The sequence below is a fragment of the Bombus pyrosoma genome, linkage group LG10 (assembly GCF_014825855.1).
Source record: "Bombus pyrosoma isolate SC7728 linkage group LG10, ASM1482585v1, whole genome shotgun sequence".
In the NCBI taxonomy this organism is placed as follows: Eukaryota; Metazoa; Arthropoda; class Insecta; order Hymenoptera; family Apidae; genus Bombus; species Bombus pyrosoma.
In genome coordinates this window covers 2,664,455-2,678,905 of record NC_057779.1, presented here as the reverse complement: position 1 = coordinate 2,678,905, position 14,451 = coordinate 2,664,455, and the positions used below count along the sequence as shown (strand labels likewise).

The 14,451-nt window shown below is 29.9% G+C and overlaps 3 protein-coding genes across 7 annotated transcripts; 2 read left to right on the top strand and 1 right to left on the bottom strand.

The window, feature by feature from the left end:
- Nucleotides 1-15: 15 nt before the first annotated feature.
- Nucleotides 16-2,753, top strand: LOC122571837 (inactive hydroxysteroid dehydrogenase-like protein 1). 3 transcript variants are annotated; one of them, XM_043736060.1, is made up of 6 exons: nucleotides 16-153; nucleotides 520-558; nucleotides 1,115-1,334; nucleotides 1,398-1,634; nucleotides 1,796-2,139; nucleotides 2,217-2,753. In XM_043736060.1, the coding sequence occupies exons 3-6, from the start codon at nucleotides 1,175-1,177 to the stop codon at nucleotides 2,424-2,426; spliced, it is 951 nt and encodes a 316-aa protein (XP_043591995.1). In that variant the 5' UTR covers nucleotides 16-153; nucleotides 520-558; nucleotides 1,115-1,174; the 3' UTR covers nucleotides 2,427-2,753. The 3 variants fall into 3 exon arrangements, with proteins under 3 accessions (XP_043591995.1, XP_043591996.1, XP_043591994.1); XM_043736061.1 differs by lacking the exon at nucleotides 520-558; XM_043736059.1 differs by lacking the exons at nucleotides 16-153; nucleotides 520-558 and adding an exon at nucleotides 565-808.
- Nucleotides 2,754-3,228: 475 nt separating this feature from the next.
- On the top strand, nucleotides 3,229-9,140 carry LOC122571833 (activating transcription factor of chaperone). Of its 2 annotated transcripts, XM_043736048.1 has the most exons (3): nucleotides 3,229-3,385; nucleotides 4,016-4,333; nucleotides 7,789-9,140. In XM_043736048.1, the coding sequence occupies exons 2-3, from the start codon at nucleotides 4,111-4,113 to the stop codon at nucleotides 8,631-8,633; spliced, it is 1,068 nt and encodes a 355-aa protein (XP_043591983.1). In that variant the 5' UTR covers nucleotides 3,229-3,385; nucleotides 4,016-4,110; the 3' UTR covers nucleotides 8,634-9,140. The 2 variants fall into 2 exon arrangements, with proteins under 2 accessions (XP_043591983.1, XP_043591984.1); XM_043736049.1 differs by lacking the exons at nucleotides 3,229-3,385; nucleotides 4,016-4,333 and adding an exon at nucleotides 5,252-6,242.
- On the bottom strand, nucleotides 8,633-13,849 carry LOC122571832 (probable E3 ubiquitin-protein ligase RNF144A). 2 transcript variants are annotated; one of them, XM_043736047.1, is made up of 5 exons: nucleotides 13,608-13,849; nucleotides 12,303-12,872; nucleotides 12,033-12,195; nucleotides 11,637-11,959; nucleotides 8,633-11,551 (listed from the first exon to the last, which is right to left on the bottom strand). In XM_043736047.1, exons 2-5 carry the CDS (start codon nucleotides 12,867-12,869, stop codon nucleotides 11,315-11,317), a joined length of 1,290 nt encoding a protein of 429 aa, XP_043591982.1. In that variant the 5' UTR covers nucleotides 12,870-12,872; nucleotides 13,608-13,849; the 3' UTR covers nucleotides 8,633-11,314. The 2 variants fall into 2 exon arrangements, with proteins under 2 accessions (XP_043591982.1, XP_043591981.1); XM_043736046.1 differs by lacking the exon at nucleotides 13,608-13,849 and adding an exon at nucleotides 13,007-13,601.
- Nucleotides 13,850-14,451: the final 602 nt, after the last annotated feature.

Below are 14,451 nucleotides of genomic sequence, written 5' to 3'. Positions count from 1 at the left end.
AGAATGGAACGTGGTGCTAGTTTGTAGAAGTGAAAGAAACTGCGCGCGCGTCTATTGCGTCCCATCCTCGTTTCTTCGCTGGCAAACGTGGCGATCCTTTTCCTTCACCTGTGTACCCACTTTCCGAGGCTGGGGTTGCCACGAATTCGTCTGGTAAATATTGCAAAATTTGATTTTTCTTCATTAAGATTCCCTAAGTTCGTTGAGATAGTCATAGAAAAATTACATGGTATAGAAAACATGCATATCATAGAAAGGTAATCTTAATCGTAATATAAATTGTTGACTACTTCATATACAATTCGCTTTTTTTCCACTTCGTATATAAGGTGAAAAAAAATTAACGCTGAAGGTATATAAATAGGTGCAATAATGACTTCAACCTTGTTAATTACCAGCATTTAGAATTTTCCACTTATTGCAATCAAATAACATGTGATCAATAATTACAAAGAATAAAAAATTAATTAGATGCATAACAAATGCAAGAGTTCTGATCAAACATATTTCTATCGACAGATCTAGCGTGAGTCGACGACAAATTGTCGCCCAGAGAAGGTAAAACAGAAATAATTCTATCATTTTGCACTTCATGCACGTAAGGAACCGAATTATAGTCACCTATAGTTTAGAATGTAATAGTCACCTGTTGGTCCGTCACATCATGTTGTTTATACCAACTGGAGAAAGTGTTTAGCCTTCAGTCGCCTTTTATACCGTCAACCTATCACAAGTGGTTTCAGTCTCGTTTCGGTCTTCGTTGACTAACCATCGCCTAAAAATAAATAAAACGAAGTATCGTAGGGAGGTAAAGAAATTATTGTCGTTAGCAATATTCGTGAAAATCATACCGTGCCATGATCATAACATATTATTGCTATCATATTTGTTTACAAGAAATAGAACAGTTCAATAATTTAGGTAACATGACACATTAACAACGCGAATTATACTTGTAATTCTATATATAGAAAACAAATTATAAAATATTTTAAACTGATGAACCAATAGTTTAAAGATTCTGCATCATCATCGAAATTATTTTCTCATATAAGAAGTTGATATGGTCAATCTTCTCGATTTTATTTAAATTAGAACATAAAATGTTTCGCAGACAACAACCTCCTATCATTTTGTTCGGAGCTATAAAACGAAATAATTACTTCAAAGGAAAATGCTACAACAAGTTGTATTCTGGCTATTCGTCATTGTGCTAGTATTGTGGTTGTTTGCAAATTCTGTCAGCAGAATTTGTGGTGCGCTATGGGAGATCCTCGTGCCGATAATTAACTCGAAACCACTCGATCTACGAGCAAAGTTTGGCGATTGGGCAGGTAAGAATTACTCAAATATATAACGTATATATTCGTCAAATATTAAGAAATATTTCATTTAAGTCGTAACTGGATCCACCGATGGGATTGGCAAAGCTTACGCAAAAGAGTTAGCTGCAAAAGGAATAAACCTGGTGCTAATCAGTCGTACTCTAGAGAAACTGGAGAAAACAAAAAATGAAATTATACAAGAGAATCCGACAATTAAAGTACAGGTGATCGTGGCGGATTTCAGCAAAGGCAAAGAAATTTTTGAGAAGCTTGCGAAACAACTGAAAGATATTCCAATTAGTATCTTAGGTGACTGAGACATCTTTATCTTCTTGCATATTTTGTCTACATTTATGAATCCGTTTATAAATTTTATTTTTTACGCAACATGATATTTATCTATCGAAAATCGTTAATGTAAAATAAGATGCTTGTCTGTTTATACATATAAACCTAGTTCAATGTTGTAGTAAACAACGTAGGTATGCAGTATAGTTATCCGATGTATGTTGGAGAAGTCCCAGAAGACACATTATGGGATATCATCAATGTCAACGTTGGAGCTACTACATTAATGACACGAATAGTCATCGGACAAATGCAAAAACGTGGAAAAGGTGCTATCGTTAACATATCATCCGGTTCGGCATTTCAACCATTGCCATTAATGACTGTGTACGCAGCGACAAAGATTTACATCAAAAGCTTTTCTGAGGCGCTCGAAGCCGAATATTCCAAATGTGGAATAACTGTACAGCATTTGACCCCGTTTTTCGTAAATACAAAGATAAACGCGTTCAGCGATCGATTACAGGTAAATCGAAGATAAATACGTGAAAATGAGTGAATTAATTTGCAGATAATGGTTGTAATTAATTAATAACGTTACAGGTATCTAGTATTTTTGTTCCTAGTACGACGACATATGCCAAAAATGCGATTAACACGCTTGGAAAGACGAATTCCAGTACAGGCTATTGGTGCCATGGGATTCAGAAGATCATTGTACTACTTGTACCGGTACACACAAGAACAATATTTGGAATGTTTATAAATAAGTGTTTAAGGAATGACTATTTCAAGCAGAAAAGAAGTAACTAACCACCAAACAACGTGTAGTTGTCAAAGAAACAATTCCATACTATTATTAATTAGATAAAGAAATTTAATTATATGTATATTCGATAATTGTTACAAAGTTGAATCATAATATACATAAATATACGATGTACAAGATGTAGGAAGTGCAAAGAAATATCATTATTTCATGTATTTGATATGATTTCTTATTAATTACTTGACTAATCACATGGAGAAATATGAAATTTATTGCCAAGAATTAAAATTCCCGCGTATTTCGAAACAATCACTTATAAATGTGTTTTAGAAAATATAATTACATAATAAATGTTTTTTATCAAATGAAAATATCTGTTCATTATTCATGTCAAGTATTGCAAAATATCCCTTTCATTCTCCATTTATGTTGTATTTTTCTTAAGAGTTGCCATCCCAATCTCTCCACTAAGTCGTATTTCTTTTTCAAATAATAAAGTTTAATGACTATAAAATAAAAGATATGCAAAAATATGTATAAACATATTTTTTCGAGGGATAACACCCATAAATTATTAAACCACAGTTCTTTTAATTTACGACGAAAACATTTAATTATAATGTATTTTATATTACATTTAAAAACTACCACCAAATTATTAATAATTATATATAGAGTTATAATACTATCAAATCAAAGCAGTAATTATAACAATACGCGTAGAAAGTAAAAAAAAAAGAAAAAATATACGATATCGCAGTGACATAACCTGCGCAGAAAATCCATGAAAATGCTTCAAACTGAGCACCTTTGCGTACGCATTCCCTAATCACGTGACCTCAGCGGTCAAATTCTCCGAAAGAGACGCTCATTCGCCATCCATGTGTCACAAAGGAAAGACGTTTGAATATTTTCTATATTTCGCATCACGAGCAAGATGAGTCAGTAGTTCACAAAACAGCTTGCACACGCAAGTGTGCCGACACGACTAATTAATCATGGAGTAAGTAATATTTATCATCCAAAAAAAACTAATTTTGTATTTGATATTCGGATCATTGTACGATATGTCTGCCATTTTGTGAATCGTATCCATGCCCGAGGTCTGAGACTACCATAGATCGCTTAAACTTAAAAAACACTCCTTTCACCAACTAATATGCATCTTTTCCCCTCAATGTTACGTTACTATTACACATTACGTTTCAAAATCAGGTTATGGCACGATTAAGTCACGAAACATGATCAAAAAATTTGGCCAGATGACATGATCTAATGTTGCGTCATGAAGATGTAATTGGTCATTTTTCTCACATTTTATAGATATATTTTATGGTTACGAATTACTTTTAACTTATGTAACGAATAAACGATACAATTATAGATGATGTAATTTATTAATAGTCTCCGATTAATAAATAATTCATTTTTCATGTCTCACATTATGTTTTCATTGTTTTTACTTTGTTCTGTTTTGGAATTTGCAATTCAAATTTCAAATAATAAGGTATCTTCTTATATCATACTTGAAATATTTAATAAGAAACAAAATGCATTCAATAACACAGAATTATTCAATTTGTCATACATATTTGTTTGCATTATCCATAATACATATATTTAATATTTTCAGAGCCAATATGGCGCTCATTTTGAGCTACGTCGCACAGCCGACACAAATTTCTTTTCATCTTTTTTTAACACATCTTGATTGGGACTATAACGACAATGGCATCCAATCAGGACCAGGAGAGTTGGCTATGGAAGTTCGAGCCAGTATCCCCTAGTGGGACACTGTCGAATGAATTTGAAGATGATTGGTTTTTATTTGATGATAAATCTGTAGATCCTACTAAAGAAGTTGCTACACCTGCTGCATATGAAGACCATCCTACTCGTGCACAAGTGGCTACAAAACTTCTGGAAAAATTAGATGAATGGATTAAAGAAGGTAAGAATATTCATATAAAGTTCTTACAAACTGTAATGACCTTATAATAAGCCTGTACACATTAATTTATGAACAAATGAATTAGAAATATTAAAAGTTTAGGATCATATTGCTCATATATCTTACGTCTCATTTTTGTAATCAGTTACTATATCAAAATATTTTTTTTAGATTTATATACATTCTAAACATAAATGTAATCTACTAATTCAAGTTTATAATCAGTACAATGTAATCTACTGCAACTTTCATTTTAAGTATAATGGAAAGACAAAATTGTTTTATATAAACATCAAACTATGTACTTAAAAAACACGTATTTTGCAAGCAAAAATATTTATATAGAGACCTATATATTGGTTTAAAAAATGCATGTTTCCTCAACTGTATTTTAGACTTTTTTATACTTGAATTACTTTGAGGATAAGTAGAATTGATAAAGTCTGAAGTTACTGTAATATGCTATGTTCAAAACGAACCATATATATTGTGGTACATATTATATATCTTTACATATTAAATGGTACGTGAATGTGAAGAGCGAATATTTCTAATTGATTTATATATATATAAACAAACTGTATAACCAATGGATTTATTAAACTAATGTCCTGTAGTTTTCAAAACTGTATGCACTTAAAGCATAGAAATTAAATGTTAGCGTTTTGTCCGGCTGCATTGTCGATGTATTCCTATCGCTTTCGTTCTTCTCACTTCCTCTACCATGTATCTTATTTTCCTTTCTTTTTTTCTGGAAAGGAGAGTGGGACAAACTGGTTAACCTCTATACAAACGGCTTTGGTTGAAGGCCGATAGGGGAATGACGTGTGTTTTAACGGTGTTGGAGTAGGGGCGTCAGAGGGGAAAGTCCAAAGATAAGCAGGAGTGGTCTCTCGCAGTATTGCAAGCTGATCGTACGATTCTGTCTACTAGTTTCGTTATAAGTCAATTTCCTATTGATACTCAATCGTTTGACAAACAATACATTTTGTTATTGTTTTATATTTATCAATAGTCTGGCTAAAATCGTTTTTCTATACGAGTTAAGAAAGATTTCTGTCTCTCTCAGTGTAGTAGAATCTGTCACGTTCATTATAATTTAAAGCGTGTGTCGTCGACGGTGTCAGTGATCTGAACAGCCGAGAAAATTGACTGTTTAATACTTTATTATGAATCATATACTGTATTGTATTTAAGTTTTAAACGTCTATAGACATTATTCATTTGAAAAAGACAAAATCCAATTTATTTCGAATGTGAGTTTTTCATAACATACGTTAGCCTATTGCACGTGTTCACAATATTTGTTTCGATCGGTAGTGGGACTCCGAACTACATAAACTGATAAATATTAAATTTCAAACCAGTTTCCGTCAGACTAAAACCATCGTTTATGGTGATTTTTAATTGATCATATTGATCGATAATCGATGACAAGTGATTGGTGAAGTGCGTAGTATCCCATGATCGTATAATTTAAATTGATCGCAAGAAATACAACCAACGAAACTAGATAATATGCATATAATAGTTAGAAAGATTCGTGTCTAGAACAAGAATTTTAACAATACTGGCACCTTTAAAAGTGAACGGAGAAAAAGGCCTAGCTTCTCGATGCTGGAGTGTGCTAATGTTGTATAATAGCATGCAGTTCGCATATCGCTACACGTGGAACCGAGAAATCATTGTCAACTCCCAAAAACTTGTAAAAAGACGTTGAATCGGTACGATTCGCGTCCCATTGGTGGACTTGGCTGCTTTACGTCGACGAAACCACCATATATATTAAAAAACAGTTTTTTATTTCATTTAATTATACCACATGTATACCCCCCCTCTTTTCTTTTTTTTAAATAAGAATTTAGGCGAAAACAGACACACGTGATAATGGCTGCTATATGTTACAGTGGTACGTTTCCTTTCGCTTGTTTCATTTCCTCTCTCTTTCTAGCATTCGCTCCAATGAAAAAATATCTTTATTACGCATATCAGAACGCTGTTGCCACATTGTTCTTATAATCGAATAACAGAATTGGATCGAATCTATCGATGTCTACAAACAATTGTTATGAAATTACTACATTGTTAAATTCGTCTATAACTTAAAATTTCTTTAGTTATACATTATATATAACGTTATTGATCGCGCGTAACTATAAATTTATTTTCGATGACTAACTTTTTAATTTGGAAAAATATATTTTTGATATTATACACAATATTTTCTCAAATCTCGGACTTATATTTAAATTAATATTTAGTATATAGCGTAAAAAAGTAGTATGCCAAATATTTAAATCATTTATATTCATATTTTTAAATCATGTATATTCATATTTTTAAATCATTTAATACTTTATCGTGGTAATATATAAAGGTGAAGAATAATTTATGCTATTTTAAAAACCAGAAATCGGACTACAGAATTTATTTTTGAATAAATTTACTTAAAGTTATTTTATTTTATCATTTTTAGTGGCAAAATAGTAATATTTACAACAGCTCCTTACAATAAAAAGAGGACATTCTTATCTAACCCCATGCCCTCTGTATTTAAATGAAGATAACATTTAAAGTTAGACTCTGATCCAAGATCCAACAAAAGTTAGGAGATAGGATTTGTTTGTAGACTAAGTTTTGATGTAGAAATTTTTTTAATATTTCCCTTGACAATCGAATTTTACTTATCTGGAAACTGAACAAGAAAATTGAAATGTGACAAACAAAGAAAATCGAATCTGGCTACATTTCAAAACTTTCCATTGACTTTTTTATTTATAAATTTAATTTGTAAACTTAAATTTCAAAGAAAAAGTAGATCCTTTTTTCTTTTTTTTCAATTTCTGAAGACACCTTCAGACATTACTGAGAAGTATATTATATCTTCGATAACAATTATGCTCTACATAATCATGCTACTAATGTATTAGTATTGGTTGTTGTCATGTTAGAAACCAAAGAAATTGCAAATCAAGAACTTGTTTTTCTAGTTAAACTAGTAACGTCCATGAAATTATATATACATCAATGTACCACTCCTACTTATTCTTTATGCAAGATACAAGTAAAAGTACTGTTAATTCTTAAGTTAACAAGTTACACAAGTATTGTTTTCAATTTTTATCTACTTACTTTCATGTTCAGAAGATTAATAAGTTGTTAATATATTTGCTTGAAACATTTATCATCATATTTTTCTAATAATTTTGATCGCAAAATTACGAATATATTTGATAAAATAAATTCATGTAAATACTGCTATTTATCAAAATTTAATATGCTATCAATATTTTTGATAATATAAAATTCCCATGACTCAGATCTGTAAAAAAAAAGAACACAAATTTATTTTTATCTGTTCTCTCCAGTTTCTGTTTTTTTATTTGTACTTATAAATTAATTACAAAACTAAATGGTATCTATTTGTATTTGATAAAATGATTCATTTCTTTCAGAGCCTTTTTCAGATTGGTTAGAGGAGAAGATAGAATTACCTATTTTTGAGGAACTCTCAGTTGCTGAAACTGGACAAGTCAAAACAGCAACATATAATGAAATTCCAAAACCTCCTCTCCATCATGATGACACACAAACTCTCTTACAAGAGTTTGAAACCGTTTTGGAAGATGTAGAAGCTTGTCATCAAATAGTCCCTTCATCAAGTTCCACACTTACACCTCCTCAATCACCTCCACCACATAAACCATTAAATGTGGATACCCAATTACTTGTTACTTTACAACCTGTACAACCATTATATCCTAATCATCAACCCATATATGACATAGTAGTTCCAGAGGAAAAATCGTATGTAAATGAAGTACCTGTACAATGGGATCCAAAAAGTGTACCATTGGAGGATGTTGCACATGACTTAGCTGTTGTAGACGAATATGTACGGTTGTATACAGAAGATATTCCACCATCTAGTCCTTGTACTAGCTCAGGTGGTAGCTACATTTCATCGGAAGATTCCGTGGACGATCCAGATTGGATTTTAGAATCCGAAAAAAAGAGTGCGAAACAATCTACATGTGCTTCAACAAAGAATCGTCAGAAACCTTATTCCCGTCCATCGATCGAAGATAAAAAAGTTCGAAAAAAAGAACAAAATAAAAATGCGGCAACACGGTATAGGCAGAAAAAAAAGCAAGAAATAAAAGATATATTAGGTGAAGAACGTGAGCTCACTGAATATAATGAAAAACTAAAAAATAAAGTAACAGATTTACAACGAGAAATTGGGTACTTAAAGGGTTTGATGAGAGATTTATTTAGAGCTAAGGGTCTTATCAAATAATCTATTTTTATCTATTATAGTTATATTTACTCATTTTTATTAAATTTATTAATCATTCTTTTGACATTAACTTTACAATAATACTAATATGTTGTAGTGTATAGACTTAGATTACTGATTGTTATTTCCTCTTCTTTAATTAGCCCACATATGTGAATATCAATCTAAGATCTATCACAGCTTTTTAGTAGGACTACAGAACTGTCATTGTATAATTCATGAATTATATACCATCTCCAACTCATTCACGATCCGTTAAAAATTAGCAAACAAGATGCATTAAATAATGGCAGAATTTTTTAAGTATACAGCCCTATGAAACTCATTCGAGTGGAAATTTGCTGCTACTAAAAATTCTATTTGTAATTTGATGCATCTTAAATGATGCAAATGTTTCATTCCAATCAATTCTAACCCAAACAAGTTTTGAATTTTCTTACAAAAAATATTGTATTAAAAAATAATAAATGGGTTATTGTGTAATAAATGTTGACATTATTCTCAAAATTGTCCCTGTTTTGTTAATTTCCTAAAATTTTACATAAAATTAAGTTCTATAGTAATAAATGCGTGTATGCATTAATTTTGAATATCAATCATTCTAAAGATAAAAGAATCACTTTTATTATTATTTACATCTATGTATATATATTCCATATCTAAAATCAAAATAATAGAAAAACTAAATTTTAATTAATCCTTCCAACCATGCGTCGTTCCAATTATTAGACATGAAAGTAAAAATAACATGTACATTAATGTTAATTGATTTCGTTCCAGAACATAATATAATAACATTATATTTGATATATATTAAAAAAATAATATATAGAACAAAGATAGATGTAATTATAGGAAGATCATGACTTTGTTTAACATTAATTGCTGATGTATCATATTAGAATTAATACGAAAACGTACAACTAATAAATCGTAAATGACTTATCTTAATCATTTATTTAGCTTTTAATTTGATATATCCTTTATTTTGTATTTATATTCAACTTAAGCTGACTTCTGTGCAAAATTGCACCAACACAGATACAGGTATTTTTATATACGCATGATATATATATATATTATGCGTATATTTACATATCATGATCAATAACATACACAGTTATACATGCCCAAATACAGATTATATACAATTATACTCAATGATACAAGAGAGATTGTAAATGTATGTCTATTTAGAAATTTGCACGTTTACATAATCTATTTTATTTTTTATTTAATAATTCATTGTTATTAACTAATCACATACTATGATTAGGCAACGCTAACTTTGTGTATGATACATATGTATATGCACTGTATGTTCATTGTACATGCATTTGTGCACGTGAGATTACATGTATATGCACATATAAAATAAGGAAAATCATTCTTACATTGTAATGCCAATTATATCAAAAATTCATCACAAATTTCTTAGGCAAAAATGAATATTTTAACAGATCTGGTATTATTGTATATAATTATAGTCAGAAATTGGATTTTTTATATGCTTTATAGTAATCTAATTTTATTGTTTATGTATTATAACATACCACTTTTACTATTTTTGGTCTATATTCTATTATCAATTCAAAGAATTGCTTAAGACACACACGAAATAATATCCCTCCAAATCGGGAAACGGTATTTATAAATATATCATTAATAGTAAATATATTAAGTATATATTAATAATGGAATTTTCACAGGTTTTCGTAAATTTGATGTTTTTAAATTTGGTAGAGCTTAACGATTCATATAGATTGATAATAAATATACATACAATTAATTATTTGCCAATCTAAACGAAGTAGCACTGATAAAACAAAAAGGTCTACAATACAATCAACAATTTATAAGATTTTAAAACAATCATATCTTAGTTTTACTGAATTCAGATATAGATATACATTGTTTATTATTTTACATTTATGGATATATTCATAAAACTTTTTTTATATATTAGTAAAAGCGTAAAAGTACATGAACAGAATATTGAGTATTGCTAAAGATTATAACAGCAAGTCACATATATATAAAACAATTATGAAAGAAGCTATTATTTGATGTATACAAAAAAGAACTTAAAACAATTTTGAATATGGCAGTCAATCCAATGCAATATAAATATAATTTTCTGGAATGTTATAAACAAAAATTATGAGTATTTACGATACATAGAGATTTTAAAAATGAGAAAATATTACTAGAATCTGATAACAGTAAAAAAAGTCTTATTAGCTTTCAAAATTTAAATTGTAACTATTAAATATCAATTAGATATTAAGTAGCTTTTAATAAACGTAAATTTCTTATATATATAAGAACAATCATACCATACAATCATAAATATATATACAAATATATTGATCCTTTTTAAGCTCATAAGTTTGCAATATGTCAAAATAATGAAAATAATTATTGATTATAAGTAACATCCACAAAAATGATTGAAAACATAATATTATTAAATTTCGCTTCATTTATAAAATTAAATGTTTCGCAATATAGATATTATATTCCTTTTATATTATTTTTTGTCATACAATTTATGATGCACCAAATTCAATGTATATCTATATAAGTCGCCAATTACGTGCACGGATTGGGTACACTAATTTAATTATTTATCGTAGTGGAGAGGAATTATACAGGAATATTGAAAAACTTTTAATGTTTTCCTACGTTGCAGTATCACCTTCTTCTTGTTCAAGTCTAGATGAACCACATACACGACATTTACAGCATACAATACATGGTGCGGCCAATAAAAGTAACGGCGATGCAACGAGCAAGAGTAATCCAAATCCAGCAAAAATTCCAATAACTTGTGTTCTGTGCCAAATAACTGATGCTCGTGAGTGACCCAACTTATTTTTACACGGTCCTTTGTCGTAATGTCGCAATAGAAAGTCATCCTATATTATTCAATACATTTATAAAATTTTAAAAATTTTTAGAGAAAATTACCATTATTATACAGCTATAAGCAAATTTACTTACATCTAAAGAAGCTAAACAGTACCAACAAAACACATGTTTACATCTTTTACACATCATTTGAGCACATCCTTCATCCTTCTCAATAGGTACAGAACACATAGGACAACATTTGATATGATCACCATCAAATGGTATACCTAAGGAAATATCTGAACAAGGACCAGTATGCCAAGATTCCCGACATATAGAACAGAAATCTGTAGAGCAATTAGGACAATGAACTGGCCCAATAGTAGTTCCATTTGAGCCAGTAGCATTTATAGAACATATTGTTTCGCAACCTGCACGTGGACACCAAGCACGTGCTTTATCCATGGATACGTCTACATATCATATAAAAAATTGTTAAACTAAGTTATACTAATGTTTGTAGCAAGTAAAGTATTGTTTACATACCTCTGTTTAATCGGAATTTATGATGTTTTTCCACAAGTTCAGCACTAACAAGACTTGATATTTCCTTCATGGAAAGTATTGCTCCATGTTCACATTGTGCATCAGGACAACTAATTTCATATGCACCTTCTTCAATTTCAAATTCAACATATGCTTTCATACACTAAAACATGTAAAATACATATGTATAATAACTATATGTATGTATAAATATATTTACTTTCAATAATTTTTCATATGATAATATGTATCAAAAAAGTTTGTACATACATCTTTACAGTAGGAACAACCACAGCCTTCTATCTTAAATGTTTCAAAAAAAGAAGTATCAACAAGACATAATTTACAAAAGATACGTCCAAGTGCTTGTTGAGAACTTGCAGGAACAAAATTGCCTGCAGCTAAACTGTAGCGGGAACTAGATGCCAATGATAATAAACTGGAGCAGCGAGAACATACTCGACTGCGATTTATAGGTCTGCCCTCTAAAGCAGAAGTACTTAAACCCACAGTAGTTTCACATTTTCTTAATCCTGTGGGGCCTAAACTCAACCAACTATTACCACGAGCTTCCAAGCTTGCACTACTTTCAGGTCTAAGTAAAGGTGCACCCACTCCTTTTCCTACTACAGTTCTCTCTGTCAATGAAAGATTTATAACACTGGCTTCTTTGCGCAATAATGGTAATCTGACTCCAGTAAGTTTGTTAGACTTATCAACTTTTTTCTGACTTGCAGCAACTTTGTTAGAAGAATTGACAGATGTCACAGAGCTGGTGGCAGTACCCATATCCATCAGTGGAGCTCGTCGTATGACGAGCGAATGTAGGCTGGGCATCCCCTAATTATCAATGTAGATTTCACTACCAGTTACAGACAAGAGCTATGCTTACTGACTTCTTTTAGACAGTTTGCAACAGCACTTGCCATGTAATGGAAGATATATATAAATTATGAAATTGAGAAATGTCACACCCATGAAACAATTTGGCACTGCATATTTTCAATCCACTCAATCCAGCATAGTTTTACAATATTTTTCATATTTCATCCTCTTAGTTGGCATTTTCGAGTTTTCTTTCATATAAGCTCAAGGTGATTGAATATTGATTTCTATTAGAAAGTTGCGAAGTTGCTGTTTTTGCAATATAGTTGTATTTTGACATAAATCTGCTGACATATTACATTCTTGACTTAATTTCAAAAAAGCTCAAAATTCGAAACAATTAATGAAAAAAGCATAAAACTGGTAACCAAATAACTATATAAAAATAAACTCTTCGAAACAGATTATGCATTGCAACTAAAACGATTGAAAAATATTCCTGTCTTCAAACGTTATTTGTGTTGTGGTTGTCATTTCAAGATATATCGCGAAAGTAAGAAAATTGCTACGTAATATTTTACACATATTAATATTCGAAGAAATGGACATCCATTAATATTTTGAATATCAAACTTTGCAAATGTATGATCATCCCATTAGAATATTGCTCGATTTTATAGTTTTTTTCTAGTTTCATGGGCTTTTTATATATTGTGTCACAAAGTACAGCAAACAGTATACACAAATTACCGACTAACTACTTCCGCCCCCACTTGCTTATACTTTTTTCTTACAATATCGGAAAAAATTGTCGCTACATTCGTATTATGATATACATATATTGCAAAATCATAATTATACTTGTTTTGGTATATTTTCCTATATTTCTAAGAATCATATAATTTATAATATAGAAGATGGTTTATTATACAGTGAAAGTTTAGAATTTTAGTAAAGCATGATTCCAAATACTAGTAAATTTTTTATATGGAGTCGTGGTGCAGTTTCAAGCAATTTCGAAGTGGTTTTAAGTGTTGGTTGATGATAAGGGTGAATAACAACTTGTTAAAACGTATATTAATTATATTTTTCCCTTTACAATAATTTTTACTATAAATCTAATAATTTCTATATATCTTCGTGAAATTTTGTTCCTTTTTTTAATTTAAGATCTTTATTTTATCTTGTAAATCTTTAGATACAGAAAAAATTGTAACTGACACTATTTTTACAAACTACATGTTTGAACTATAGAATTTTTATTTAAGTGATAAATAAATTTTGTACATTATTTGTTTATAATAAAATTTGAGATTTGTACCAATTGATATTTCTAAATTAATTATTAATTAATTAATTATAATACAATCAACAAGAAATCTGTAATAAAAATATCATATAGATACTTACCTATGTAAACTAACAATCACAGAATTTAACATATCTGTTACCAAAAATGCGCGAAATTTAATTTAAAATTACATTAGTAATAAGGGCAGTATATTTCCTACAGTCCCTATATTCGACCTTTTCCTATTGTTGATTAAAAAACTTTTGTAAGTTATGCTAAAATTGTGATAAATAAATATTGGGG

Excerpts from the sequence above, each read along its gene's own strand:
- LOC122571833 (XM_043736048.1), top strand. The coding sequence starts at position 4,111 with ATGGCATCCAATCAGGACCAGGAGAGTTGGCTATGGAAGTTCGAGCCA. Across the intron at positions 4,334-7,788 it reads AGATGAATGGATTAAAGAAG|AGCCTTTTTCAGATTGGTTA; the intron begins GTAAGAATATTC and ends CATTTCTTTCAG.
- LOC122571837 (XM_043736061.1), top strand. The coding sequence starts at position 1,175 with ATGCTACAACAAGTTGTATTCTGGCTATTCGTCATTGTGCTAGTATTG. Across the intron at positions 1,335-1,397 it reads AAAGTTTGGCGATTGGGCAG|TCGTAACTGGATCCACCGAT; the intron begins GTAAGAATTACT and ends ATTTCATTTAAG. Across the intron at positions 2,140-2,216 it reads CGTTCAGCGATCGATTACAG|GTATCTAGTATTTTTGTTCC; the intron begins GTAAATCGAAGA and ends ATAACGTTACAG.
- LOC122571832 (XM_043736046.1), bottom strand. The coding sequence starts at position 13,075 with ATGAAAAATATTGTAAAACTATGCTGGATTGAGTGGATTGAAAATATG. Across the intron at positions 12,196-12,302 it reads GTTGTTCCTACTGTAAAGAT|TGTATGAAAGCATATGTTGA; the intron begins GTATGTACAAAC and ends TACATGTTTTAG. Across the intron at positions 11,960-12,032 it reads TAAATTCCGATTAAACAGAG|ACGTATCCATGGATAAAGCA; the intron begins GTATGTAAACAA and ends TATGATATGTAG.